General features: G+C 57.2%; 1 protein-coding gene across 7 annotated transcripts in view; it reads right to left on the bottom strand.

The window, feature by feature from the left end:
• Positions 1–410: 410 nt before the first annotated feature.
• Cbfa2t3 (CBFA2/RUNX1 partner transcriptional co-repressor 3) overlaps positions 411–27,506 on the bottom strand; it is an 84,509-nt gene continuing 57,413 nt past the window's right edge. For 2 of the 7 annotated variants that reach the window (XM_074055474.1, XM_020173560.2), the window contains exons 2-12: positions 27,281–27,424; positions 24,168–24,245; positions 19,883–20,124; positions 19,645–19,734; positions 15,008–15,189; positions 14,126–14,349; positions 11,176–11,261; positions 10,329–10,527; positions 9,424–9,492; positions 7,736–7,926; positions 3,825–6,414 (exon numbers count right to left, since the gene is read on the bottom strand). In XM_074055474.1, the coding sequence (XP_073911575.1) occupies positions 6,145–6,414; positions 7,736–7,926; positions 9,424–9,492; positions 10,329–10,527; positions 11,176–11,261; positions 14,126–14,349; positions 15,008–15,189; positions 19,645–19,734; positions 19,883–20,124; positions 24,168–24,245; positions 27,281–27,424 (1,775 nt within the window). In that variant the 3' untranslated portion in view covers positions 3,825–6,144. The other 5 variants (XM_020173557.2, XM_020173559.2, XR_012441850.1 and 2 more) reach the window with 4 other exon arrangements.

Below are 27,506 nucleotides of genomic sequence, written 5' to 3'. Positions count from 1 at the left end.
GTGACCTTCCTGTTGTTTCCCCATTCTTAGGTCTCCTGTGCCATCCTGAGAGGCTCCCCCACGTTCCCTGTGTCACCTTAGGTCCTCAGAGTACCCCTCAGGGGGAATATGTCATAGGGGTCAAGCCATCGAAGCCACCAAGGTCATCTCTGGGGTCTGAGGTTGTCCAGAACCCCCTGGACACACAACCGTTCAAGGGTCACCCAACTGCCAAGAACTGTTAGCAGCTGGATGGAGTTGCATTGCCCTGGCCCTGCCTCCTCCCCACCACGCCCAACACCAGGGCCACCCTTGCTGTCTGTCCACAGGGAGGCGTCTGTCCTTTTTGCTTGGCCCAGACAGCCCCACCATGTATTTGGTGAATAAGTGGCGATGCTGGCCCCAAGGAGAGGCAAGTCCATGTGCTGACAAACGTTTTTTATTACATGGACAGTGGATCTGATCACTGTGGCTCACGGTGCCCACAGGCCAAACGTACAGGACAGCAGGGGGTGATGGGTAGCATGCCACAGCACCCACAGAAAACGAAGACTGTGGGGTGCAGCTTCTCATGACGAGAAAAGCCCAGCACTCTCAGTCCGGCTAATTTGGGGAAACGAAAACGGAAAAGAGGAAGTGGAACTTTGAGTCTGTTCCCAGCAGGCTGTGTGTGGCCGCACCCCCTGGGCCTGACCCTTGGCCCACCAAGCATAGGGCTGGTGAGTAAGAGGTTGGCTGGCCCCCTTGTCCAGGTGGGGGGCAGAGGCACCAATGTCTTCTTTTTAGTGTGTAGAGAACAGGCTGCACTTGAGTACAATGCTGGGTCCCTCTTTTCCGGGTCTCTGGGGTGCTACGCCGGGGGCCAGCTGGATGGGAACAAAAGGAACAGAAACAAGCAAGATGGAATTTTCTGGAACCTGGGGACTCATGCAGGCTGCTGTCACTGGTGCCAGCTGCCCCAGGCTTTTGCAGGAGCAGGTGGTTCCAAGTCCAGCTCACCTCAATTCTCCTCCCTGCCTTCTCTTCCTGTCTTGCCAGCATTGATGGGGTCCAGGGGTTCTCCCCAGCCTCAATGCAGAAAGGACCCCATACAGTAGACCTACAGGGCAGGGCAGTGAAATGAGGCCCAGGGCTAGGGAGTCTGTGGCCAGTCCCCAAGGTCACAGGGACACCCACCACCATTAGTGGACTTTGGTCAGGGCAGATTAAAAGGGTCCCACTCTGAGAAGATAGGAAGGGCACCCTGAGTGCCCTCAGGAGAGGAGCCTGGAATGCTGCTCTATCTGGAGGCAGGCCAGCCTGAACTTGCCTCCTCTCCTGGGGACCTCTTCTCTAGGCACTGACCCCTGGAGACAAGGGGGGCGAGCCTCATCAGGGATGTACTTATACTGACTGCCACCTCTGCAGAGCCCCTGAGCAGGTGTGCTGGCTACCTCCTAACACACTCCTGGTCCAATCTGCCCACATTGCCCCCAGCAGAGCCTCCTCTGTCCCTGCAGGTATTTTGGAGCAAGCCTGGGCCTGAGCCTGATGGGGTATTGGGAGGGGGCTGCTGCCTCACTCCCTGTGAGCCAGCCCAGGGTAAAGCAGTCAGGTCACAGGAGAAACCAGGGTGCCCTTGTGGCTTTGGTACACTGAGGAAGCTGGTGATGCTGCTCTGGGTGCAGGGGTGGAGAGAAGGTCAGGGGACGGATCCAGCGATGGCTGTGTGGGACTGGAAGGCAGTCAGATGCATGGTGTGCATCCAGGGAAGGGTGTAATGGATGGACAAATGCAGGTGCAGATAGCTGGATGGTGGCTGGAGGGACAGGTGAGTGGATGGGTGGACAGAGGGGCGGGTGGGAGGATGGGTGGATGGAGGGACAGGTGGGTGGAAGGACAGAGGGGTGGTTGGATGGATGAGTGGATGGATGGGTTGATGGGGGAGACAGGTGGGTGGATGGAGAGGCAAGTGAGTAGATAAAGGGGTGGGTAGGTGGGTGGGATGGCTGAGGAGTCAGAAGGATGAACTTATAAGAGGAATTAATCCATAACTGAAGTTGGGGGGGAGCAGGGTAATGGGCAGATGGATGCCAGAGATGGGGCTTTGGTGTAAGCTTGAGGAGCTATTTGGAAATACTGGCAAACAAGAAATTTGGTGTCTGTCCTGATTCCTGTCCTCTGTGAACTTGGGATGACCCCTCCCCATCACTGACCCTCTCAGGGCTTGGCCCTGTGTCCCTGCTGGCAAACTCTTCTCAGGCTTTCCTGGAAAGCTGGCTTCTCTTGCTGTGTGCCCCTGGCAGGCAGTAGGGCTGGGGGTGGGGGGGTGGCTGCAGTGTGAGCCCCTCTCAGGGGAAAGCCAGGCTGGGTCCACCCAGGGTAGGGCAGGAAGATGAGAAAAGGGGTGGGAGGAGTGGACACACACTCCAGGGTCTTTTTCCAAGAGAGGCGCCTGGGGTTAGCATCTATCGTTCATCTGTCCCGTGTGCCCTGTGTCCCTGGGCTGGGCTTTGGGGGATAGGGAGCTTTGAATGCCTCCTGTCCACCTTGCTTGGCCTTCCTATCTTAGCTTTGGCCTCAGAATGTGGGGTAAAGCTGCCATTTTGGTTTGGGATTTAAGGGCGCAAGGCTCTTTGAAAGCTGCACCTGTACAGCATTTGGTTTGTGTGTTTGCAGTGGTCTGCAGGAGGCACAGCCTTGTACTCAAAGGTGAGCCAGTGGTCTGTCAGCTTGTGGAGGTAGTGGGAGGGCTCTGAGCAGGAGGCAGGGATGGGGTCCACTCTCCCCAGACCCTTCAGTGTAGACCCCTCTTTGTCTGACATGAGAAACACAGATGCCTCCACATATATGCAGACTGAAGGGTGAAACCATGAGTGTGTGACGGTCATGACCATGGTGGGGCAACTCCCAACACGGAAGGTGAGCCTCATCCCTCCCCAGAGCTATGGGCACCTGTTTGGTTCTTCTGTCTTTGGCGGGATGGAGCCCAAGCACAGCAACCCGCAGCATCTCAGGGCTCCAGGGCCTGGATCCATACCTCCTTGCCTTATCTTAGGTCGCCTGGCTGACACCTGCCTACAGCTTCTCCTTGCAGTACACACCAGGGGTCCCCTGCATCTCCCCACTGCAAGGCCTTGTCCCGCCTAGTTGCTACCCTGATTCTGTAGAACCCTTGGCCACCAGGGTGCCATCTTTTAGGGCCCTGGCCAGCCTGTTACCCTTTGTTTCTGTGTTCTGCTAGACAAGCCTCCTTCATGCACAGGGAACTCACTCTGGAAAAATGGCACTGACAGCTATCTTGAGGGGCAACACCTTCCCGACAGGTAGGGGGAGTTCTGGCTGGGCAGCACTGTGCTATCTCTGGTAGGCCTGTTTGTCTCCAACCAGGGACACAGGGAGGAGGAAGAGGAGGGGTTGTCTGTGTGCAGAGCAAACTGGTGGGTCCTCCCAGATCCCCTCAGACCTGTGTCTACCAGGGAGTGGGCCCCTCCAGTGCTGATACCAGGAACATGGATCTTCAGGGCAGCAGGCTGGGGACTCATCACCCAGATTACAGCAACATCCAGGTCAGGCATCTCCAGAGACCATGGTGCACCAGCACACAAAACGCCTGGGAGCCCAGCTTTATTTTCATCCATGAACACAGTGCCCACCACCTCCTGGCCCTTTGCAACCCGCAGCCAAGTGCCCTGCCTACTTGGAATGGTCCAGAGGGCTGTGTAGGGCCAGGGCCATGTGGGTTGGAGGTGGGAGGAGAGTCCAGGGCTGGCTCTCTCTGAGGGAGGCAGGGACAGGCACAGGCCTGGCGACTCTGCATTTCAGCAGGCTCAGTGCTTGGGAAAAAATCAGACAACAAAGAACGGGCTGGTCTCCACATCTAATCGCAAGCAGAAATCCCACACCAGTCTTCAATTCTCTGAAACCCACAGAAGCAACCTCTACTGGCTGGAGGGGCCACAGCCCTGGGGACCTTCAGAGGATAACAGAGATCTACCTTGGCCTTCCGAGTGAGGCTACCACTGCCAGGCTCGGTCGTGGGTGGCACTGGGTTGGTGTTGCCTGACAGGACACTTTCTTTTAACACTCACAAAATGAACTTTACAGCTGTGAAGAAGTAACAGCCGCCAAAGAAGCCATCACTCCCCATGGGGTCACAGTTCAGATTTCTTTGAAAATCTATTTCCTAAATGTCACATACTTCTGTGGTTTCTCTTAATTTCTTTTTATTTGGCAAACATGTCCTCTGTGTGACCATCATCGTGGATAGCATCATTTGGACCTCTGCAAATACTATATACATTCACATTAACGCACGCCAGGACTCCTTGCTCCGGGTGGGGCCCCCTGGACCCAGTTCAGTCGCTGACCACCCTGTATTGCACTCTAGTCTTGGAGCTCTGTATAAAAAGCACAAAAGTGTCTGTCACATTTGCTCTTCCATCCTGTACAGGTGTGAATCTCCTTCCTTCATGTCCTCCTGGAGTCGTTGAGGGAGTCAAATGGGTGGAGGGCAGGGTGGGCAAAGGCTGGAGTGTGGGAAAACGTCTGACAGAAAACATCACCTGTCGCTCCCAGGGCTGGAGACACAGGCTCGAGGGGCAACCAGACAGACGCAGGGTTATGTACAGCTGAGCACGAGTCTTCAAGGTGAGGTGAGGGCTGACTGCTTTCGTTTATGGGTTTTTTTCTGGTTTTTTTTTTTCTTTTCTTTTCTTTTTTTTCTGCCAAAGTTTAGACAAAAGGAAAGTAGCCAGCGAGACACTGGGGTTGGCTGGTGATGGGGCTAAGACGGAGGTGGGTGGGGCGTGGAGAGCAGAGGTAGAGGAGGAAACACCAAGACGTGGGATTTGCAGGAGCTGTTGCTGTCTCCTCCCTCATGTTGAAAAGCAGTCAAGAATCAATCCAAAAGATTGTCACAGTTTTGATTAGGAATTATGCTCTCTCTGGGAAGAACACTTTAGCACTTTTTTTCCCCCACAAGTGGAAAAATGAAATGTGGAAAGTCACACAGGGTGTGAGGACAGGTGGAGGTGAGTCCCCTGCAAATGGGGACGCCTGGGCTTACCATGACTCAGGGTTCGCGGCCGCTGTGCTGCTCACTGCTTTCACCAGCAGGGGCGCTGCTCACTAGTTGAAAAGAAACCAAAGGCCGTTCCTTCTTGGGCCAAACTCTCCAGACCCCCAAATCCCAACACCCCCAAACAAAACCAACACCAAAATAAAAAAAGACCAACATCTAAACAAACCCAAGATGGAGTAGAACCAGTGAAAAAACGCTTTGGCAGTGACAAAAACTTTTGGATTTTGATTTCTTGTGTTTGCTTTTTTGGATCTCCTTTGGAGCAGAGGTGTGTCTGGTATCCTTGGCTGGCTAGCTAGCAAGGTAGTTTACGGTATGCTTCCTTTGCTTTTTGTTTTGTCTTAAAAAAACTTTTTGGATTTTTACTTAAAGCCAAAGAGTTTGACATCAAAGTAAAAAAAAACAAAAACCTGAAACCAAAAATGCTTCAAGTTGGAAATTGAAATCTTCCTCTCGGCCTCTGCCTTGTCATCCAAGCCCCCTGGGTGGGCTGGAGACGCAGGAAATGAGGACTCAGGCCATGAAATCAGTTTCTTTTCCCTTTTCAGTAAGGATAGGGGAGAATTCCGCAGTCTTTTTTGTCCATTTTTGAGTAGCTCTTTTGCTAACAAAACAAAATTCCAAAATTCTTCACTGAAAATAAAAGCCACCAATTAGACTTTTTTCATTATAGGGAAAGTGTGTGGAAATCAGAGAGAGAGAGAGAGAGAGAGAGAGAGGAGGAGAAAGAAATAGGTAGAGAAAAAGAGATGAAAGAGACACAGAGAGAGACAGAAAAGACAGAGAGAAAAAAAAAGAAACAGGGATGGACAGACAGTGGGCAGAGTCAGCCACGCCTCCGGGGCGCTGCACCGTCTGCAGGGGTGGCATTTCCGGGGATGCTTGCAGAGGCTGCTGGAGGTCGTGGCGTGGACTGTCAGGTAGCTGAGGAGGCTGCGTGGATGCATTTGCGTCGGTTCTGTGATTTCTTTTGGAGAGAAGCAGTAGCAGCAGAGGCTCCAGCCGTGGCTCCACAGGGCCAGGCGGGTGGCAGGCCGGGGCTGGGGCCAGTAGGTCCGCGGGGCACCGGCATCCATGGACTGGGCATCAGGGTCTAGTGGGGGTCAGCGGGGCACGGTGGTGTCCAGCGGGCCGGGTGGGCCAGGGGAGCAGGGGCGAGAGGGTCCCGCAGAGCCGGCCTCACTGGGGCTGGCGGTGGCATCGGGCTGGCCAGGCAGCGGGTCAGCCACTGCAGCTGCTGGGCCCTGCAGGCTCTGGCCACACACGTGGTGGTGCTTCTCCCAGTCCTTGTGCTGGCAGAAGGACCCGCAGTAGCGAGCTGCGTTGCAGCCACTGCACGTCTCACTGGCCTTGCGCCCGCAGTTCCAGCAGCTCTGGATGGGGGGTGGTTAAAGGGTATGGTCAGGGTGGGCCAGACCCCAAATGCCCAAGTACCCAGCCTGCTGCAGGATGGGGAAGCGCATGCCCACCCACAGCCTCCGAGATTCCACCTAGAGAAAACCCTGGAACTCCATGGCCCCTGGGGGCAGCTGGGGGCAGAAGACCACCTGCTGGGCAGTGTTTTAGGAAGGGGTGGTGACAGAGCAGGTCACCTTTTCCTAACAGTGCATTTCCTCTTGGGGCCAATGGGAGTTTTGTAGGAGGTCGAACCTGTCCCAGAAGTCAAAGTCCATGTCCCTATTTGGCTCCCAAAGCCTCTAGTCCCACCACTGCCTGTGTCCCCAGCTCACGCTGGCCTCGCTGCCCCTCTGCAGATGGCAGCAGTAACACCTGTCGGCCCCTCGCTTCCTTCCTCCAGTCCACTTAGCTGTCACCTGCCTCTGAGGCATTCCCTGACCCCCGCCGGCTCCTGAAGTGCCCAATGCTGCCCTTCCATGTTGGGGTCTTTCTTTCTCCTCCCTTTCCTGCCAGCTCTGAGATTTGTGTTCTTGTTCTGGCTGCTTCTCCATAGCTGTTTGTTGCAAGAGCTGGGGCATGGATGCAAGAATTGAAGGGATCCATCCATCCCTTTGTACCCTCACTCCCCTCTTCTTCCCATCTCCTCCCAGCCCTGGGGCCAGCCCAGCCAGAGGTCCATGCAGGGGTCTGGAGACCTGTCCCTTTCCAGAGGGCAGCTCAGGACTCTCCTACTCCCTCCCATCTCTGCGGCCTGAGTTCTTCTTGGACAGGAGTAGACGGGCTGGACAGAGTCCTTCTGCACCTGTCCAGCTGGATGGAGCCCTGCACCCAGATGCCTGGCACATGGGATCATAGCTCTCACAACCTTCCCATTCATCAAGCACCTGCCACCTGTCTGCCAGGAGCCTAGTGAGGGTCCTACGAGTCTCCTTGAACCGCCTGCTTTCACAAGATAAAGAAGAATATGGGGGTCGGCACCAGCAGGCTGAGGTGGAATAAAGGCCCCAGAACAAGCCGGGGCCTGGGCCTTGGGCAAGATTCCTACTCTCTGGACCTTCAGTTTCTACATCTATGGGATGGGGAGGCCCACATGATATCTCCAGGCCACGTCTGAGCTGACAGTGTGCCTGCTGCATGCCACCTGTGACAGCCATGATGGGCACCAAGTGGGGACAACTCATACAGCTCTGAGGTTGCATAGCTGCTGGGCTCCAGCTCAGGTGTGATCAAGCCTGGATCAGACCACAGTGGACCAGGAGACAGGGAACAGAGTGTGGGAGTGGCCAGCAGCCCTACCTCACTGGAGTCCTCCTGCTGGTTGATGACAGTCAGGGCATCCTCTGAGGCCTGCCGCTTGGCCTCTGCCAGGGCCCGCTCCATCTTGGCGCGCTCTGTGGTGATGAGCTCATGGGCTTTGCGCTCTGCATCGGACACGGCTTTCTGCAGCTCTGACATCGCCTGCCGCTTCACCTCATTCACAGCTTCCTCTGCAAAACACACAGGTGGACCAGCGGTCACGTGGAACCTGTGGTCACAGAGGCACCCGGGTCTGTAAGCCTCTTGCACCCACAATCTGGGGCAGGACCTTGGGTGTAGCTGTGTGCACGTCTGCCACCTGCCAAGTGTGTGTACACATGGGAGTAACTCTTAGGCCTGTGCTGACAGGTATGCAGTGAACATGTGTGTCCCAGACACATGTGTGCAAGCGTGGTCATGAGGAACAGACTCAGCATGGTGAGTTTGCTTCTGTAATGGTTCTCACTCTGGGGGGTGTAGACGCCCCTGGAGGATAAGTGCCAGGCCCACCCTCAGAGTCTGACCCAGCAGGTCAGGGGAAAATCTGCATTTTACCATGTTCCAGGCAGGTTGGTATTGTGCAGGACCTGCTTTGAGAACCACAGCTCTGCAGCTTTGACTTCATCTTGATCCACCCCGGGGCAGCACAGAGCAGCCCAGCAGAAGTGAGCCCTGCAGTGCTAGCCAGAGGAGCTAGGCTGCATTGCCACTGGGGTGGAAGAGACCCTGAAGCCACCTGGGGACCTTACACCCACCACTGGTTTGCTTGGAGGGTCAGGGCTGAGCCGAGCTCCATGACAAGCGTCCACACTGACTGTCCTGTGTGGCTCAGCTTTGTAAATGACCCTCCTGCCCTCCATGAGTCCCTGATAAACTCCCTCCAAGGCCTGTGAGGCCTGCTTTGGTTTATCTGGTTGGACTGCCCTTGCAATGGTGTGAGGGAGGCTACTGAGAATCAGCCCTAGGGGAGTAAGGCAGCATTAAGCAGGGTTCTCATTTGAGGGTGTTGAGACACCCCCAGGAGCCTCCTGTCTGAGCATCTGTACACTGGGGGTGAGCTGAGCTGCTAGCAAGGCCTGGAGCCTCCAAATCTGATGGACAGCAGCCCCATCACTGTGCGACTCTGCATGGATGTTAGCAAAGGTCTCACAAGGCCCAGCCGTGGGGCCACACAAGGTGAAGGGATGGCCAAGTGAGTGAGGATCCCACCTTCCCATCCAGGTCGGGGTTTAAGCCTGCCTCCTGCCCCCCAGCCTCACCCTGCCCACAACCCCTCACTCCATCGCCAGCCCGGGACCCTGCCTTCTCTCACTCTTGAGATTCTGAATCCTCTCTTCCTTACACTTCACACCGAATCCACCAGAGCTCAAAATATGCCCACCCCACTTCCTTTCTGTACTGCCTCTGCCCAAGTGGGTGCCTGTCTTCCTCGTGCCCTCAGGTCCTGTTCTGTTCCTGAGTCTGTCCACCACGGGACCAGCATTTGAGATTTGAACGTGTGTGTGTGTCTGTCTGTCTGCCTGGGCTCCCTCCTGACTGTGGCTGGGCACGCACAGCCCTGCGAGCTTTGCTGCATGTAGAGCCAGCTGAGCCCTGGGTGTAGCTGGGTGCTCCTCACTGCAGGGAGGGTGAGGGTCTCCGGCCACCCACAGCTCTGTCCCCAGGTCCGTCCTCACATCCCCACTCACCGGCCTTCCTCCAGATCTCCTCAGGCATGTAGCCAGAGAGGGTCCTAGGCATGAACTCCCGGTGGGCATCTGAAACACAGGAGGCTGGTGTCATGCACAGAATGGAGCCATTAGCTCCCTCTCCCACACTGGGGCTCCCTTTCACCATGGCAGAGGCCTGAGGGCAGGGAATGTATTTTCATTGGGGAAGGGGTTTCCCAGGGGTCCATGGGTTGGAGACCCTGCATCAGGGGCAGCAAGGGGCAGCTAATGGATGTGGATTCAGACTGGGAGCTGGGCACATCCAGGGTCTTCTCTGGTCTCTGCTGTTACCACTGAAGTGGGTGAACAAAAACCCTTGAAGGCCTCTCCTTGAGTCCCTGCCCACCAGACCCTGGAAGCTCTAAGCTTCCTAACAGTCTGGGTGCATGCAAAGGGCACCTCCTTTCGACCAAAACTATTTTGTTGGTTTTTTTTGGAGGCACTGGGGTTTGAACTCAGGACCTCACACTTGCTAGAAGACACTCTACCATTTGAGCTATTCCCAAGCTCCTTTTGCTTTGCTTATTTTGAGGTATGGTCTCACTTTATGCCCTGGCTGTCCTGGACTGAGATCCTTCTATTTCCACTTCCTGTGTAGCTGGGATGACAAGTATGCACTATTGTGCCCAGTTTTTTAATGACTGAGATGAGGTCTCACAAACTTTTTGCCTGGGCTGGTCTCACACCACGACGCTCCTAACGTCCACTCCTAAGTAGCTGGGATTATAGACTTGAGCCACCATACCTGGCTCCGTGTGAGTTTTATTGTACTGTCTGAATGATGGCCTGGTTTCCTGGGTGTTAGTGCTGTACCAAGGCACCTGTGCAGGGCCGGCCACCCCTGCTACCCATGCAGGCTCCCCACACCCTTCCTCAGAGCACACCTATCTGAGACCCCTCAGAACCACTACAGCTGTTGAGGGGCCGGGTTGCGGTGGGTGTGGGACCCTTCTTGCTGTCCTCAGCGTCGCTATAGCGCCGGATCCAGTGGTTGAGCTCCTCGCGGTCCGCCTCCTGGCACCGGCGCAGCACAGTGAGTGACCGCCTAGTCTTCTCCACCATGTCCATGATGCAATTCAGGAGCTGCAGGTGGGCAGCAAAGCCTTCAGCCCTCAGGAGGCCCGGACAGCAGAGCACCTGAGGCTGGGGCTCCAGATGGTGCACTGGCCCAGGCCTGGGGGCCCCAGCCTCCATGGGCACCAGGCTCACACAGAAGCCTGTTTAGATACAGAGAGGGTGCCTGGGACTCGCTTTACCTCTCTGAAGACAACCTGCCTTCTTTTCTTTCCAAGAAGGAAGGGGGTTGAGGGATGATGCCCAGTGGCCCCTTGTAGGACAGGGTGGTGGGCCTCTGCCCACTTGGACTGAACTCAGGGCAGGGACGTCCTGCTGCAAAAGGGGTCCCAGACTACTTTCCCCAAAGTCCTGCAAGACTGGGGCTCTGCTCTGGAGAGCCACTGAGCAGGAAGTAATGTGGAAGAGGGCTGGCCTATGTGTAGGGCCCTGGGGCCTTTTTTGCTGTTTCTTCCATAGCACCTGGACAGGCCTGCAATGGACAGTGGGGTTAACATAAAGAGACGGATGGCCAGATGGGGCCTGGGTGGGTCCAGACAGGCTGCTGAACCCAAAGGAGCCCACACTCAGTGCTGTTGCTCCAGCAGCCTCAGGCCCACGGTCAGCAGAGACCCAGGTAGTAGTGGCTGTGAGCTACGAGCCCTGCTGGACACTCACGTTGTTGAGGTGCTTCCACTCCTCGGCCCACTCGCGCTCTGTAAGCCTGTGGTCAATCACTTCTTCCTGCCGCGACCCAGGCACCGCTGTAGGAGGAGAGAATGCTTAGGCCCCGCCCCAAGTAAGGCCCTGCCCACGTGCCAAAGCCCCACCCAACTCCCAGGCCACGCCTCCTGCTTCATAGGCCCCACCCCCACCCCAGGCCCCACCCCTGCTTCCAGGTGTGATCCTCCTCCCTTCAATTCCTGCCCTATATTCCCCAGGTCCTACCACGGGCTGTGCCCACCATGGGAAGAGAGGGTGGGGCAGGAGACCCTGGGTACTAACCCTCTGCCCACAGAGGGGCAGGGTGTGTGTGCCAGGAACCAGCCCAGCACTTGGGAGGAAGGGCCATTTCCTAGCTCTGGCCTTGGCCACTCCTCCTGCCTCCTGGCCTCCAACTCCAGCCCTTCATTTTTTTTTTTTTCTCCTACTGCCAAGAAGCTACTCCAGCCCTCACTTGGAGGGTCTATCACTGCCTGGCAGCCTCAGGGTCTTCTTGTGGCTGCCTGACTTCATTGTATGCTTATGACTTCCTCTCAGAGAGCTGTACTCCTATGCATCTGTCAAAGCCCAGGCCATAGGCCCTCTCCACAATAGCCCAGAGTCCTCAGAATTCCTTGGGTACCACATGTCTCTTTTTTTGGTGGGACTGAGGTTTGAACTCAGGACTTTGCACTAGCAAAGCAGGAGCTCGATCACTTGAGCCACAGTTCCAGTCCATTTCGCTCTGGTTATTCTGGAGATGGGGTCTTGCAAACTATTTTCCCAGGCTGGTCTCAAACTACATCCTCTTGAGCTCAACCTCCGAGTAGCTGGGATTACAGGCGTGAGCACAGGCTCCTGGCTCTGGTCGTTTCTTAAGTGAGGGTTATTTCCTCCCAACAGGCTGTAACAGCTCTGCAGGGCAGGACAGTGGGTCCCGTTCATCTCTGTGTCCTCAGACTGAGCTGTGGTCTGGACAGTCACTAGACCAAGTACAATCTCAGGTCAGCTCTGCAGGCAGACGGTGGGATCAGAAGCCAAGATGCCCATTCCCTATGGGCCCTGGGACTGTCATCTTCCCTACACTGATTACCTTCTGGAAGTTCAAAGACTCTCAGGATCATGTGCACAGTAAGCGTGTGGGGTGCTGAGCCCCACGCTGATCTGGTAAACTCAAAGGATCCCTATCGGGGCTCTGCGGAATGCCTATTTCCCTTGCCCTTTCCCTAGCCCTGAAGGGAGGGTCTGTCACCATCCCCATTTCACAGAGGAGGAAACCAAGGCTGGCGAGGGACTGTTTGCCTGATACCACACAGGAAGCCTGTGCCCCCAAGCTGGCCAGGCTGGAGCTGTGCCCTCAGCACTGGCGGTGAGACTCAGGGGCCGAAGGGGAGCTGGGGGGAGTAGGGGACAGTCATGGTTCACATCTGGCCCCCCCTCGGTGACCTCCCCTATGGGTTTCCTGAAATATCAAACACTTCCAGTTGTCATTGTCCTCCTCGTTGTTGTATTCCCCCAATCTGTGCCCATGACCCTACACTGACTCATCTCCCTGAGGCCCAGGCTTCTTTTCTAAACTGCCTTCAGCCCTAAAGATCTCCTAGCTCTCAAACCTGAAATGCCTCCTTCAAATCGCGATAGGGTGGGGAGGTGGCGGCCCCAGCGGCTGTCTGACACCCTCCCTGACTGTCCACACAACCTGCACCCAATGCCCCAACCAAAATAGAGGCTGAGCTCGGCCGACAGCTGGCGTTTATTTTTGCATTAGCAGAAGCGGGTGGGAATTAGCACCTGTCTGACCCAGCCTAGGAGCCAGAGCTGTCACCTGCTGCCTGGGCTCAGTCCCTGGAAGCTTCCGCAGTATGGGGGTGGGGGGATGGCCTTGAACAGGCAAGGCCTCCACTGACCTTGCTCTGGGACCCTATTAGGGTTGACTGCTTCTGGACTCTCCTCCCAGTACCTGGGGGCTGGACCAATCGACTCCTTGAGCCAGCATCCAGGAGGGCCCGGCCAGTCAGACCGTGGGGGTCAGGGGAAGGTTGGGGGCTGTGACTGTGGCTAATCATTGCCCTCTCCGTGTCTGGTGTGGGTGTGGGGTGGGTTGAGGCACAAAGTTCTAGGTACACTCTGTGCCTGGCCAGGCTCTGCATCAATGTCCCCAGTCCTTAAATGACTTCTTTTGAGCTGAGTGACGGGGAGGAAACTGAGGTACAGAGAGGCCTGCCTGAAGATGCACTGTGGGGATCACTAAGATCTGCTTGGAGCCTCTGCCCTCAACTGTTCCAGGCCCAAGGCTGCTCAGCCTGGGGTTGGGGTGTACAGTGGACTCTGGGCCCCAGATAGAGTCTTTCTAGTCACCCGCTGTCCCTAAGGAAGGAAGGGGCCTCCAGGTCCAGAGAGTACAAGGCGGGGACATCAGGCTGCTCTCTCAGAGAGGGCTGAGAAAGATATCTGCCCTCGAGACTGGGGCAGCTTCCAGCTTCTATTCCTTTCCTTCCTGGACAAACCAGGTCAGAAGGCAGTGTCAGAGTGTCCCCCAGAGTTTAGGTACTCACAGCTGCTGGCAGGCAGCTTGCACCCCCACCTCCACCCCGCACATGTGCACATGCTATGCAGACCACATGTACTCAAGGTGCATGCACACGGACTTTCATGCACAGATTTGCACATGCACACGGACTTGCACGCACAGATTTGCACATGCACACGGACTTGCACCCACAGATTTGCACATGCACACGGACTTTCATGCACAGATTTGCACATGCACACGGACTTACACGCACAGATTTGCACATGCACACGGACTTTCATGCACAGATTTGCACATGCACACGGACTCGCACACACAGATTTGCACATGCACACGGACTTGCACAGGCACCCAGCCATTCATGTCCACACTGAGATCCAGAGCACTGCTCACCAAGCTGCCGGTGGCGCTCCCGTAGCTCCCGGGGGTCAGGGTGTCGGTAGGCGTCTCGGAAATGGTGGACCATGGCCATGTCCTCGAGGCGGTAGTGTGGGGACGGCGTGGGGTGGGGCAGCCCATTGCTGGGGCTGCAGCGCTGGGCGGGGCTCAGGGTGCAGGGCCTCTTGCTGAGGTGGTCAGGGTGCAGTGGGTCACGGTCTGACCCGTTCTCTTTGGTCCTGGCCAAGAACAGGTGGGGGGCAGGGGGTATGAGCCACCAGCCATGGATGGAGGCCCAAGTAGTGGGGGTGAGGCAGAGACAGGTGGGAACAGAGAAAGGAAGTGTGAGGAGAAGCAGACCATCATTACTGGGGCCCAACCCAGACCCCAGTGTGTCCCTGTCTGGGGCTCCAACCTCCACCCATCCCTGGTAGAGGGGCTCCTGGGGTCCAGACATCCAGAATCCTGACTCTCTGCTGAGGGAATGAGGAAAGGGAGACACCCAGCGCCTGTGACTGGGTGTGGTCCCCTTTACCTCCACAGGGCAGTGGCAAGACAAGTTTCTCTGTGGTCAGCAGAGGAGCCCAGCCCAGGTAGGCTTGTGGGGTCCTCGGACTCCCTGTCATTCAGTGTCTAACACAGGAGGAAATGCCAGGCAATGCCTGCCCAACGTCCCCTCCTGAGGCTCCCAGGTCCACCTGAGTCCACAGCCCGACAGGGCAGCTCTACTGTGCAGGGGACAGGGCACCACCAGCCCACTATCTTGTCCCCTGCAGAATGCAGTCTTGTTATGAACAAGCTGGGCCACCCTGCAGAGCTGTGTCCAGAGAGGTGAGTGTGAAGGAGCAGCTGTCCATCCCCTCCCTCCAGGCAGGCCTTAGAGGAGCTGGCCAGTACCTGTCAGGCGTCCTCCTCTTGCCATTCTCATTGACTTCCATCAGGAGCTCAGAGGAGTCCACAGGGGAGGCAGCACTGGCATCCAGAAGGAGCTGCTCATGCTGGGCCAGGTACTGGGCAGGCGTCTGCTTGGCCAGGCGGGCGCAGTGCAGGAGCTCACGCTGGAGCAAGGGCAGGTTGGCCTGCAGGAAGGAAGAGAACTTAGGGTGTTGCTGGTGCCATTTGGGGCGCAAGTCTGCACAACCTACTCAGACCAGCGAGAGCCCTGGGCCCACTGGCCTATAGGGTAAGTCCCCGCTGCCTCTGGTGACTTCTGGGCCTCGTTGGGTCCCTTGGTTTGGTTATTGCTTACCACTGTTTCGTGTGAGGCAGAAAGAGAGCTAGGCAGGCCAGTTCCTGCACAGTGTTTTGTGGTGCATGGACCCCAGGCCCAGATGTCAGACTTTCCATGTCACTGTGTTCTCTTTCAGGGTGACTTCTGATGAACATGAGGAGGGGAAGTTGTAAACAGTATTTCTCACCTGCGCCCTGTCCAGGCAGGCACCATTCTGGGCAGGACACAAGGTAATGGAGGCTCAAAGAGGGCAAGCAACCAGCCCTGCACTCACAACTGGTTATAATAGGAGGTGCTGGGAGCAGAAATGCAGCGTGGTGCTCACAGGGCTTCTGCTCTGGCTCCTGACATGCGCTGACCAGAAGTTTCATGGAGATGGCCCCTCTCCTACTGCTTTCCAGCCCCAGTGCTGAACAAAGTATGGAGCTGGGACAGGACATCAGTGTGTTTCTTCTGCGACTGTGTGGCTCTGAGCACGTGGGAAGGACGACCCCACGTGATCCTCACAGCCTTGGTGACATTATAACTTGGCCCTGCATTTGTGTGCATGAAGGACTTGAATGCAGACCCGCCTCTGACACCCTGCACTTAACCACTGTGCCTGCCTGTGTGCCGCCTCCCAGCGTGCACTGCTGGGCTGCAGGCTCCTCCTATGCCTTCTCCAGCTTCCCCAAGCTGCCAGGGGGAGGGCAGCAGGCTGGGTCTCAGCATGCTGGATGGGGGCCCAGCAGCAGGTCCTTGGGAGAGCCAGCAGTTCTAAGTATTTGTAAATAAATACAATCCCCAACTTTCTTGAACGCTTCAAAGCTGCCAGGGCAGCCTTCCCCTGCTCCGCCTCCCCAGCCCCTATGGGCACATCTGCCCGTCTCATCAGGCAGCTGAGCATTTTTGTCAAGCCGTGCCGGCTGCCAGGCCTGTTTTCTATTTGGATAGCTGAACAGGGGCCAGCCCACCATCTGCTGAACACGTCAGGAGCATGAGCTGGGAACAAGGTCCCAGGAGGTCCCGGGAGCTCAATGTCCCCTCCCTCACCAGCCCCAACCCCCAGGGTCCTCCCCTTGGCTGCACAGTGGGGTGGGGAACAGGCACGAGCGCCGGCTGGTCGCTGTTAGGGTGGAGAAACATCTGGATCCCCGACCGGCTGGGGCCAGCTGGGAGCTGGAGCCCCGGGTGGGGGCTGGCCGGCAGGGCGGCCTCTCCCAGCTTCTGGAAAGCCCTGATACCTAGCCACACATGGGGCAGGCCAGGACAGGGGGTAAGGGACCCTAGAGCTGGGCAGTCCCAGCTATATGGTTCAGACCCAGCAGTCCTTCACAGGGGGGCTAGTTGGGGGTGGGCAGGACTGCTAGTTGCCCAGCCCAGGAGTGTGGGGGTAGGTATTCTCATTCTGTCCCCAGAAGCCTGGAGTGCCAGAGAGCATCACTACTCAAAGGATGAACAAACTGAGCTGGTCACAGACTGCCCTGGGCCCAACTCCACCATCTGCACAGAGGCTCTTGTGCTACAGAAGTCAGTCACTCTCTTGCTCCCTGATGAGAACTCAGGTCAAGGGAACAAAACCGTCTGCAAATTCACCACACAGACGGCAAAACCACAGGGTTTGCCATGTCTCCATAGCTCTGCTGAGCCCTCTGCTAAAGCCTGCCTGATGGTGGGCTTGACAGACAGCCCACCCTGGCTCGGCCACTGAGGGGTTGTGTGGCCTTGGGCAGGTCACTTAACCTCTCTGACCTCTGCCTCATTTGTAGACCAGACCTGTGAAAGCCCTGGGAGTGACAGTCTACAGTGATCCCTGGGTGAATTAACTTAGTCCTTCCCATGACCCCTGAGGTGGGCACCTTCAGCCCCTATCCAGGAGAGGACCCAAGAGGGAGCTGCAGATGGAGTCAGTCCCTACCCAGCCGCTAAGCACAGTCCTTTTCCAGATTGGCATCCCTGAGGCCATGCTGAGGAGCCCCACGTAGCACTGGTGGGCTGTGAGCCTTCAGGAAGGCACAACCGCTGCTCCCAGTCCAGCTGCAGACCAGAACCCACCCCAGAGGGCAGCGAGGTGCCTGGAGTCACCTACTGGCTGGCTGAGGTCCCTCCCTCTTGCTTCTTTGTGTCCAGCCCGTCATGCTGGCCCCCCACTTCACTCTGCAATCAAAGCAGCCATGGGTCTGTGAGGAGTCAGCGAGTGCTACTCCCTAGGCCCGACCACAGGCTGGGGTTCTGGCTGGTGTCGTCTCAACAAGCCCTGGAAGCTGCACCAGCAGCAGCCCTCATGTTTCATTTCTCACTTCTGGCTCCTCTCGCGCCTTAGGAGCGAGAGTCTCTGTGTCAGAGACTCACGCACTTTGTGTTCCTGACAGCTGTGCACCTGGGGCCCCAGATGGGGCTATAAGGTTGACAGACCCCTCACCCCAGCTGTCCCTCAGGCCCGTGAGAGCCACTGCAGGCAGAGGGGAAACAGGGGCAGAGGAGTCCTTAAACAAGGCAGCACTTGTCCTGCCCAGCATCTGCTGTGGGTGGTGCCAGGTACACATGGCTGGGGGTGGGGGGCACCTGGCACTGAGCTGGGGCACAGTGTAGGGGCTGTGGGCCTGGCTGGGGCCCTGAAGCCACTGGGGCATCTGCTACAGACATTAGATCTGGAAGCAAGCAGGAAGCAGTGCACTGCCTCCCAAGGATGGATGATGGCAGAATGGGTAGTAGCTGGAGGGGAGGAGAGTGAGGGCCTCCAACCATTGCGTTTGACTGGTGGGGCCACAGTTCTGGAGCCAGGGGCTTCCTTTCCTGTTGTCACCAGCTTAAGTGTGAGCCCAGCAAGGTGTGAGTGGGAGGAAGGAAGGGACCAGATGTGGGGTGTGATATGGGGACCACCCCCCATGAGGGAATGAGGCCTGGCAGGCCATGCCAGTGAAGGCCGTGGGGATTTGGAGTTGGACAGATCCAACCTTGAGCCTGGTTCCATGTCACCAGATAGGGGATGTTAGGGACTCAGTTTCCCTGCCTGTTAATCCTAACAGTGGTAGGACTTGTGCGTCTCAATTCAGGGGTCAACAGGATGCCTATGACAACTTTAAGATTCATTGCTTGTCAAGGGGACAGCTGGAATCCCCAATGAGAACCAGGAATGTGCCATATTCTGACACACCTTCATGCAGTCCCCGAGAGCCTGAGGACGCCCGCTGACAGCTGTGGAGGTCGCCACAGAGGAGTGGAGCCCAGTGCAGCACTGTGCAGGGGTGGGCTTAGCACTCACGCCTGACAGTGTCCAGGCTGAGCTGACCTCAAGACCCCTGGAAGGAGCCCTGAGCGGGTATAGAGCCCAGATGTGTAGGAAGCACAACCCATTGGTCCCAGCTGAACAGGAGGTGAAAGCCAGATGGGATAAGGCCTAAGGTGTGGCCAGGCCAGCATTATCCGAGGAAATTAGTGGAACCTTGACCTCAGGACAGCTCAGCAGAGAAGGTCACCCTTGCTCCCTCTCAGAGATGAGCCACTCAGCGGGAAGCCGAGGGCTGCATGAATCACTGAACTGATGTGGTGCGTACTGTGTCTGTCCCTGTTTGTGTGCACAGGGATCACCAGATTTGAAAACAGCTCCTGATTCTGCAGGTCTGGGCTGGGGCCTGGGAACCCGCCATGTTCACAGGCTGCTGACTGCTCTGCCAAGGGGATCCATACCACCATCTGTGCACAAGGCCCAGTCCCTTGTTCATCTGCAATAGCTACAACATCTTCCTTCCACCTGACAGCTTATCTGTCTGTCTACCCAGCCACCTGGCTGCCTAAAAGTCTACCCACCTCTCTCCACTGCCGCCCTGCCCTCTCCACACCTCACGCACTGTTCCAGCCACACTGGCCCCTGCTGTTCCTCCTTCCCCACTACCTTTGCACATGCTCTCCCACTCCCTGGAGGACTCTGTCCCTGACCCTTCTCTGGCCCGTCCCTCATCGTCCTCAATCTCCACAAAAGGGGGATTGAGGGGCTCTTGGGGTATTTCCTCGCTGTCTGTGATCGCTGGTTGGCAGCCCACCCTCTGCACCAGGCCATTGCTTTAGGGACTCAGCCTACCTTCCCACTTGATCCCTGAGCCTCCCACAGCACCTGGCCCAGTGCTGGTGCTCAGAGGATTTACTAAGTACTCTGTTTTAGAGTACTAGGTTTGGCAGCTGACTACTTTGCAGCCTTAACTAGTCGAGAATCAGTCCTGACTGGTCAGCACTGTCCCCCGGGGCAGCTGAGAATGAAGCCTGGCAGGGATGGGGTTTGGGGCCCTCAGGGAGCCCCAGCAGCAGGTGGGGTTGTTTGTATTACCTTCAAGAAGGGAATGACAAATGGCCTCAGCGGGAAATTGGTGGCCTCTTGGAGCTTGGAGTGGAACTCCTCGATGGTCAGTGTTGAGTTCTGAGGGGAGAAACCACCTCATGTTTGCAGATCGGCACCTGAGCCAGCCATCCCGCCCTTGCCCTGGGGAGGGGAGAGGAGGAGGGTGGGTGGCAGGTGGCCCCAGGGTTGGCACAGCCAGGCGTCACCAGGGAGGCCGCAGACTCACCACCAGCCCGAGCACCAGTGTGCGCACACGCTCCCCGATCTCGGGGGAGATGTCACTGCCGAACTGCTGCAGGGTAGTGAGGAAGCGCTTGAGTTTGCTTAGCTGCCGTGCCCCACAGGCAGGGGGCAGGTGCTGCGTGGACAGCGAGGCTGTGGATGATGTGGCCGGGCCGTTGCTGAAGCCATTGGGCGTGGATGGGGCGCCATGGATGGCCGTGGGTGAGTGGCTGCTGCCGTTCATCACTGTGAGAGGGGAGGCAGCATGAGGGCAGGCGTGACAAAGGCACAGGGTCACAATGACCAGGAGCAAATAACAGCGACAAAAACAATGGCCAAATGACCATGATAGCAGCAATGACAGTGGAGTCCTGGGCCTCACAGAGCAGCTGTGCACGCTGGCTGCCCTGCCCTTGAAGCCATGCCACGGGCGGAGTGCTGTACTCCTTTACAGATGGGGGAACTGGTACCTGGGAGACAAAGCCCTTCGCTCCAGGTTCCCCAGAAAGGTGTGGGGGAGGGTACAGGCTGACTGGCTGCAGAGGGACAGCCATCTGCCTGTGGCTGGCCTGCACTGCCCCTGGTGCCTCACTTGAGGCTGAGGTCAAGCCTGGCAGAGAAGACCCATAGCCAAAAGATGCCTATCCCCTCCAGGCTGGCTCAGGTTTTCACTGTGAGGTAGCCTGGGGGCTTTTCCACCCACTGGACACTCGGGAAATGAGAAGTCACTCACCACTACCAGGAAAGCCCAGCGGCCCCACTTCTGCAGAACAGCCCCCTGCAATGTACCCCCCCAACACACGGCAGCCTCCCCAACCCCAGGCAACGCTATCACTTGCATACCACACAATGTCTGGACCCATGGGGCTTGGTTGTCGGGCAGAGGGCCTGGGGACACCTAGAGGAGTGGCGGGACCCTGCCTGGGGCTTCTGACATGCAGAGCTATGCACGTGAGTCCCTGGCTTGGTGTGTGTTGAGGACAAGCAGGTGACTGAGGGGACAGCTGAGTATGCTGCAGGACCAGTGCTCTAGGTCATTGAGACATGACTATCTTGGCTGGCCCTATCATCAGGTCAGCGTCCCAGGGCTCTAGCAAGGCCTGGGAGCAGGTCCTCGCCCCTTAGCCTTGGGTAATGGAGGCAAAGAGTGAGCCTGTGCAAGGGAGGACCGAGAAGCCTTGTGCCTGCACCTGTGCTGCTGGCCACAGGAACCTCATCTGTGACCACCAGAGTCTTGCATGAGACCTGTACGTGTGCGCATATACAAGCCATACGTGTGTGCACACACCAAGACATATGTGCACACTCCCATATGTACACACACACTCACCTCCCTATACCCGCGTGCACTCCCATGCATGTGTGTATCCTCCATACACACATCCCCACACACATGCACACACGTCCCACAGTGTGCACACATGTTTATACGCCACTCTTGCTCTCAGCAGTGACTCCTGAGTGCTGTGCCCTGCCCCTTCCCCAGGGCCACCCCACCTCCAGCCTTATGTGGCTACCTGCAGGGAAACATGGTTCTTAGGCCTGTGCTGTGAGTGGGTTCTGGGTGAGGGGCAGGTCAGGCTACCTGAGCCCTCAGGGCCACAGGTTTCACATATCTCCTCCCACCTGCGCCAAGGCCCTACGGGACCTGTGTGTGCCAAGGTGGGAGTGGGAGTTCCTTCTCCAGGATGAGCCCCTCAGGGCTCAGCTGGTGGGTGTCGTTCACACTGCTTGCTGTGGACCGTGGAGGCCTCAGTGTGTCCTTCTGTGGCTGCCTTGTCCACCCTGACAGGGCCTGGGAGGTGACCTCTGCCAGCTGTCTTGTCAGCTTAGCAGGTGGGGGCATTGAGGTGGAGCTACATTCTGGTCCCTCCTTCCTGGGCCTCATCTGTCCTGCAGCTGTGGCCTTGCTGGGTCCACATTCCTGAACACCTGAGGACCTGCTCACACTGGCCAGTACTGGGGCTTCAGCCTCTCCCATCCCCACAGAGGTGCCATTTAGCTAAACGATAGTCTACCGACTAGCTCCACCTTGCCCAAACACTGCCTGAGGCCCCAGCCTGGATGACCCACCTGGGGCCAGGAGTTGTCTGGCACCTCCTGCACAGGCATGCCCCTGATCCACACGGCAGACAGGGCCACTGAGGCACTGGGGAGACCCAGCAGATGGCCCTTGAGTCATCTCATCCACAGTGGATCCCACTTTCTACGGGGAATCGGGGGCATGCAGCGTGAGGCAGGACCCAGCCCAGGGTTGCTTTCCGTGGTGGGGGCACAGAAATGTGACTGCTGTTATGGCAGCCTCGGGGTGTGGACCTCACTCTGCTATCCCTCAGGTTTGGGCCTGACAGTTGCCCGCTGCAGGGGCTACTGTGAGAAGTCCAGCTCTCAGCTCACAGAGGTCCTCAAATGCCCCCATGTCATAAGGACAAGAGACAGGCATGGCCATGCCCTGGTGTTCTGGAGTGGGGCTGCAAGGCCAGGGTATGGGTGGCCTCCATTTGCTCCACATCTCTGGTTCATGGAGCTTACTTGTCCTGCCACCTCCCCTGGAGAGGTGTCCCCAGTGTCATCTTCATCCTGACTGGTTTAAGGAGCTAGGTGTCATGCAAAGCTGGCCTGTGTAGTGAGGATTTGGAAACATCACAGGCAAAGGAAGGTGAATGCTGCATGCTGCCGCAGCCCCCCTTGCAGGCTGCAGCAGGGGAGCTCAGGACTGTCATTTTGAACCCTCTCCACGTGCTCTCTGAGCAGCCATCCCTTCAGCTGGGGTGACCTGGGGCTCCACCCGGGCTTAGAACCCACAGACCAGCTACAGCACAGCCATTGCACAAGCAGCAAAAGGCCAGCGAGGGGTCCCCCAGCACAGTCAGCGTCCACCACACATAGCACCCCCACGGCCCCCAGACTCTGAACCTTATCCAGAAGACCCAGCTGGGGGCTCACTTCCCCTCTCACTGGCTAGCACACACCCCATTCAAGACTGATGACAACCACTCACTGTCACCCCAGCCAGGCGAGGAGATGGTTCATCACCACGAAGACCTCACCACAGTGGTGGGCTAGGGTCCTAAAGATGGGCATACTCTCACCAGGGCTCTGGACTTTCTAGCAGGTTCTAAGATGCCAAGGGCACATTGCCTGGGCCCCACCCGCCAGCCCCAACCAGCCTGGGCCTGTCTTCCCTGAGGCCCACTTACCAGCCTTGCCCTGGGCCCCTGGGTTCCCGGTGGCCTGCTCGCCTCTGCCTGTCCAGCCTCCCTCCTGTGGCTGCCGGGCAGTCTCAGCAGCTTGCTAAAGAGACGCCGAAAATAGCCCCCAGCACAAATGCTTTCCCTCCGCAACAGGTGTGTTACTAAGTTAGACTGCACACGTGTCCTCAGCTGAGGTTTGGGGGCACACACAAGCACCCCCATGGCTCCCCCAGCCTTGTGGCCTTAGTGGGGTTTGACCTGGGGTGGGGGAATCCCACAAACGGGGGTATCTCTGGATGCTCCTGCCTAGGGGCTCTGAGCAGCAAATTGGAGCGGGACCACCACTGCCACAGTAAGAGCCACAGTCGGCAGACGGCTGACAGCCAGGGTTCAGGGCTGTGGGCCAGGCTCCAGTGTCCAGCCAAGCACGGCACAGGATCACGGCAGTAAATAGGACAACATACGACAGAAATAAAGCTGTCCTGACAGTTTCCTCATTCTCAGAGCCCTGGAGTCATGCGGCAGCCGCACCTGGGCTGTGCAGCCATCTGGCTCAGTCCAGGGGCTGTGGTGTAGAGCAGAGGGCTCTGAATTTCAACCCATGCAAGTGCCTGGGCTTTGATGGAATCGTCCACTGGTGGCTGATGTCTGCAGGGCACACAGTGGCCCACACACCATGGCCAAGGCTCTGCTAGCACCAACTCACACATCACCCTTGCCACTTGGTGCTGTGACGATGTCACTTTGCAGACAGGGAAGCTGAGGCACAGGTAGCCAGACCTTCCCAATGTCACCCTCCCAGTAGTTGGAGCTGGGGCCTGTCCTTAAAATGGCAGAGCCTGACTTGCCCTCTGCCTCCTCACTGAGGCTCTGGGTCGGCCTCCATCTCCCTGTTTGCTGTTGGAGAAAGCAGCTTGGGAGGTGTTCACCTGTGCACATCCCATGGCCTAGGCTCAGTGTCTGTGCAACTCAGGCCCTGGTTACCCTGCCCCTCTCAGATCCCTCTTGTCTCCAAGAAGGCTGGGGTGTCAAGGCAGTGGAGTAGACCAAGGCAAAGGTCTGCTGGAGGCCAGCGGTTTTTGTTATTTTACTTACAGAGACAGACCATAGACCACTTTAAGCAGCCATGAAAACGGCCATGGGGCAGAGATGTCGCAGGTCCGTCCTCGCCATCTGTAAGCAAAATAAGAACACGCTGTCAGGAGGGCGGCTTTGTCGGCCGGCGCCCCCTGCCTCTTAGCACAGGCTCTGTCACTACCAGGGGCTATAGTCTACTCTCACATTGGGCCTCAGTTTCCCCCTCTTTAAGATAATGGAGTTGAGCTGGGCAGTCTCTAAAGATTCCTTTCAGGAGGACCCTCCAGGGATCTATGAGAATTTGGCATTTTCTTCAGTGAGGGCAGGATAGGTGTTCTAAAAAAGCCCTCTTCCTTGAAATGCCTGGGGACCCCACTCGGCCCCATCCTTAAGGGACCTAGGGCCCAAACTGTGTTTTCAGTGATCTCCAAAATGAAGCCTAGAACTAGGGTGTGGTTTAAAGGGTAGAGCACCTGCCTAGCAAGCTTGAAGCCCTGAGTTCAAAACCCAGTATTGCCAAAAAAACCCAAAACAAAACAAATAACAAAACAAAGCCCAGAGTTGGTGAGCAGAGGCCTCAGAGGTCTGGCAGCAGCTCCATCTCTCATGGGCTAACTGAGGGCAGGTAGAGCCTGGCCACCTAGGGACTGCCATCCCTACAGGAGCACAGGTGGGGTCCCTGCTTCTCATACTTGTCCAGGCCTCTGTCTTCTGTCTCCTGCCCACCTCCCAGCCAGCCAAATCTTAGACACCAAGATCAATTTGTTCCCAGGGAGGCCACTGGGCAGGAAAACCACAGCCCTGGAGTTGAGGGTCAAGGTCAGTCTCTCTGCTTGGCTCGGAGGCTCTGGGCAGGAATCTGTGGCTGGCGGCACAGGCCTTGCCAGGGCTGCCATTTGCCAGGTCCAGGAGGTTAACCACTGGCTTTCAGGGAATCCCATGGGTTAGGGAACAAATCTGGGGCCATCTCAGGGGACACTGGAGCAGCAGTGGACACTCCTCCCAACCCAGTGGAGCCAAAGCACTGGCTAGAGAGGAAAAGGAGTTGTTGTTCCCATAGGCTTCATGCTCTGTAAGTAGAGCTGGGAACTCCACCCAAAACATGACCCCGAGGTCGGGGTGGAGGCCCAGGGGATGAAAGGACATTGTGACCCCAAGCCACACACACACCAGCCACCCTCATAGCTGTATAAAGGACTCATGAAAAAAATAAAGCTCAAAGGGTCCATGCTGATCCCAACCGTACCCAACCAAGAACATCTGGTCTCCAGGCCAGCACTTCTGGGTCATGGGCACTGACCCAAGGGAACAGAAGGCTTGGGTGGTGCACCTTCAGAGGCCAGGGTTCCAGCTAGGAACCCATGACCAGACTGGCAGGTGCTCTATGTGTTCCTCCCACTTGGGGCTTTCAGACATTCAGGGGGCTGTTGTTTTAGGGAGTGTATGATGGTCACACTGCCTGGGGCACAGTGGCTCCGCACGAACAGTTCCTGCACCCCAGGCTGAGACACTCACTAGTAATATGGGCATATTGCCTCCTCCTCCACCTGCCAGATGAGCTCAGACGGTGGCCAGAGACTGCCTGCGGCTCAGCCCAGAGGTGAGGATTGTGTAGGAAAGAGGGAAGGTGATCCTGCTGGCCACTTACTGCATGAGGACAGCGTGAGAGAAGGCACAGCTACCTCCAGCCTGGAGGAGTGCGGCCACTGACCATTCCTGAGCCCCAGGTGGAAGGACCACTGCTTCCCTGGACCCTCAAACTGCTAAGTAAGGGCAGTCCTAGCTGCTGGAGTCAGGCCTGGTGGTCCACCTTCAGGCTTCATCACACATCAGGACTCTGGCTCAGACAGACTCTACAGGAACATGAAACTCCTGCTATATGCCACCCAGATGTGGCTACCTGGACAGGTGATGTCAACTCATTTCTCAAGGGGTAGGAGACTGACCCAGAGCTGACATCCTGCAAACAGGGACAAGCTGGCCTTGCACGAAGCCACCCTCGCTGCAGCCAGGTCTGTTACTAGAGATAGAACGGGTTTCACCCAAAGTCCCCTCTGCAGGAAGCCACTACCAGGTTTGGAGGACGGAAGCAACACCTTCCATGTCCAGGGAGGAAGGGGCCAGGCCTTGGGAAGAAACGGGGACCAAGGAAGCACTAACTTCCTGGCCTGGAAGGGACCAGGGATCACCAGGCCCTTCCCTAGGTTCGAAGCCCGGGGAAGGGTCCCCCAGGCATGCAGCTTTGAATGTAAGGGTGGGGGTGACATGTGGCTTCTCTTCACATACCAGAACCCCTGGGACACACTGTACAGGGGGACAGGGGATATTGTCCCCCACACCAGTCCAAGTCGGGAGTCTTTCTTCCCAGATGCTCAGGAACCCAAAATTAGAGTTACAACTTCTCAAAGAAAAGGGGCCCTGAGAGCAGTAATGGAGGAGACCTAGCCACTCTACTTACGGCCCCCTGGAGGCCTCCCTCCCAGAGCACCATGTGAACCCCAGGGCTAGCCAGACACAGCTGAGAACTTGGGGGGTGGGGTGTCACACACTGCTGGAGCTGGTCCTGCCCAGCAGCTGAGGCCCATGGGCCCAGCTCTTGAATGACCCTCACCCCTGCTGAGGCCTGGCTATGGACACGGGGCAGGGCTGAACCCTCCCCAGTCTGAGCTGCTGCTGCTGCTGGTCCAGCACTCAGGCAACCTGCTGTGTGACCCAGGGGAAGCCCTGCCCCTCTCTGAGCTCATGTTCTTTCTGGGTTGGGTCTGTCCTGGGTCTGGTTGTGCCGACCAAATTTGGCAGGAAGCATAGAGCATTGCAGCCAACTGCCACCCAGTGCTAGTGACACACTGGCCACTGCTGTCAAAGCTTTAGTCAACTCATTCCATCTTCATGATGGCCATAAGGAAGGAGCCATGGCCAGCTGCACCCTACAGACAAGGAACCCAGACCAGACAGGTTAAGTAGCTTGCCCAAAGTCACACAGCTAGAAAGCTGAAGAAGTGGGATTTGCACCTCCTAAGCTTAGGCCTCCAGCAGGGTTCCATGCAGAGTTTAGAATTCAAACGACTCCAGACACTTTGTGCCCGCTGCCTTGAGCCGCTGGGTGAAGGTGGGGGGCTGGGGTCACTCACGTGTGTGAGGTGTGAAGGAAGGTGGTCGTGTGGCTCCCTGGGCTGTGGCAGGCGGTGGGGGAGGCATGCTGGGGGGTGTGGACCGGGGCTGCGTCTTCACTTCAGCTGGCGAGTCGGGCATTGCTGCGGCCTTCTTCCTGTCTGCTGGGGAGAAGAGACAGACGGTGAGGCAGCTGGGAGCACAGCAGGCCGGGCTGCACCTGCTCCTGGGCCAAGGCCTTACCAC

Source organism: Castor canadensis, chromosome 15, assembly GCF_047511655.1.
Source record: "Castor canadensis chromosome 15, mCasCan1.hap1v2, whole genome shotgun sequence".
NCBI lineage: Eukaryota > Metazoa > Chordata > Mammalia > Rodentia > Castoridae > Castor > Castor canadensis.
This window is presented reverse-complemented; position numbering and strand designations above follow the sequence as displayed.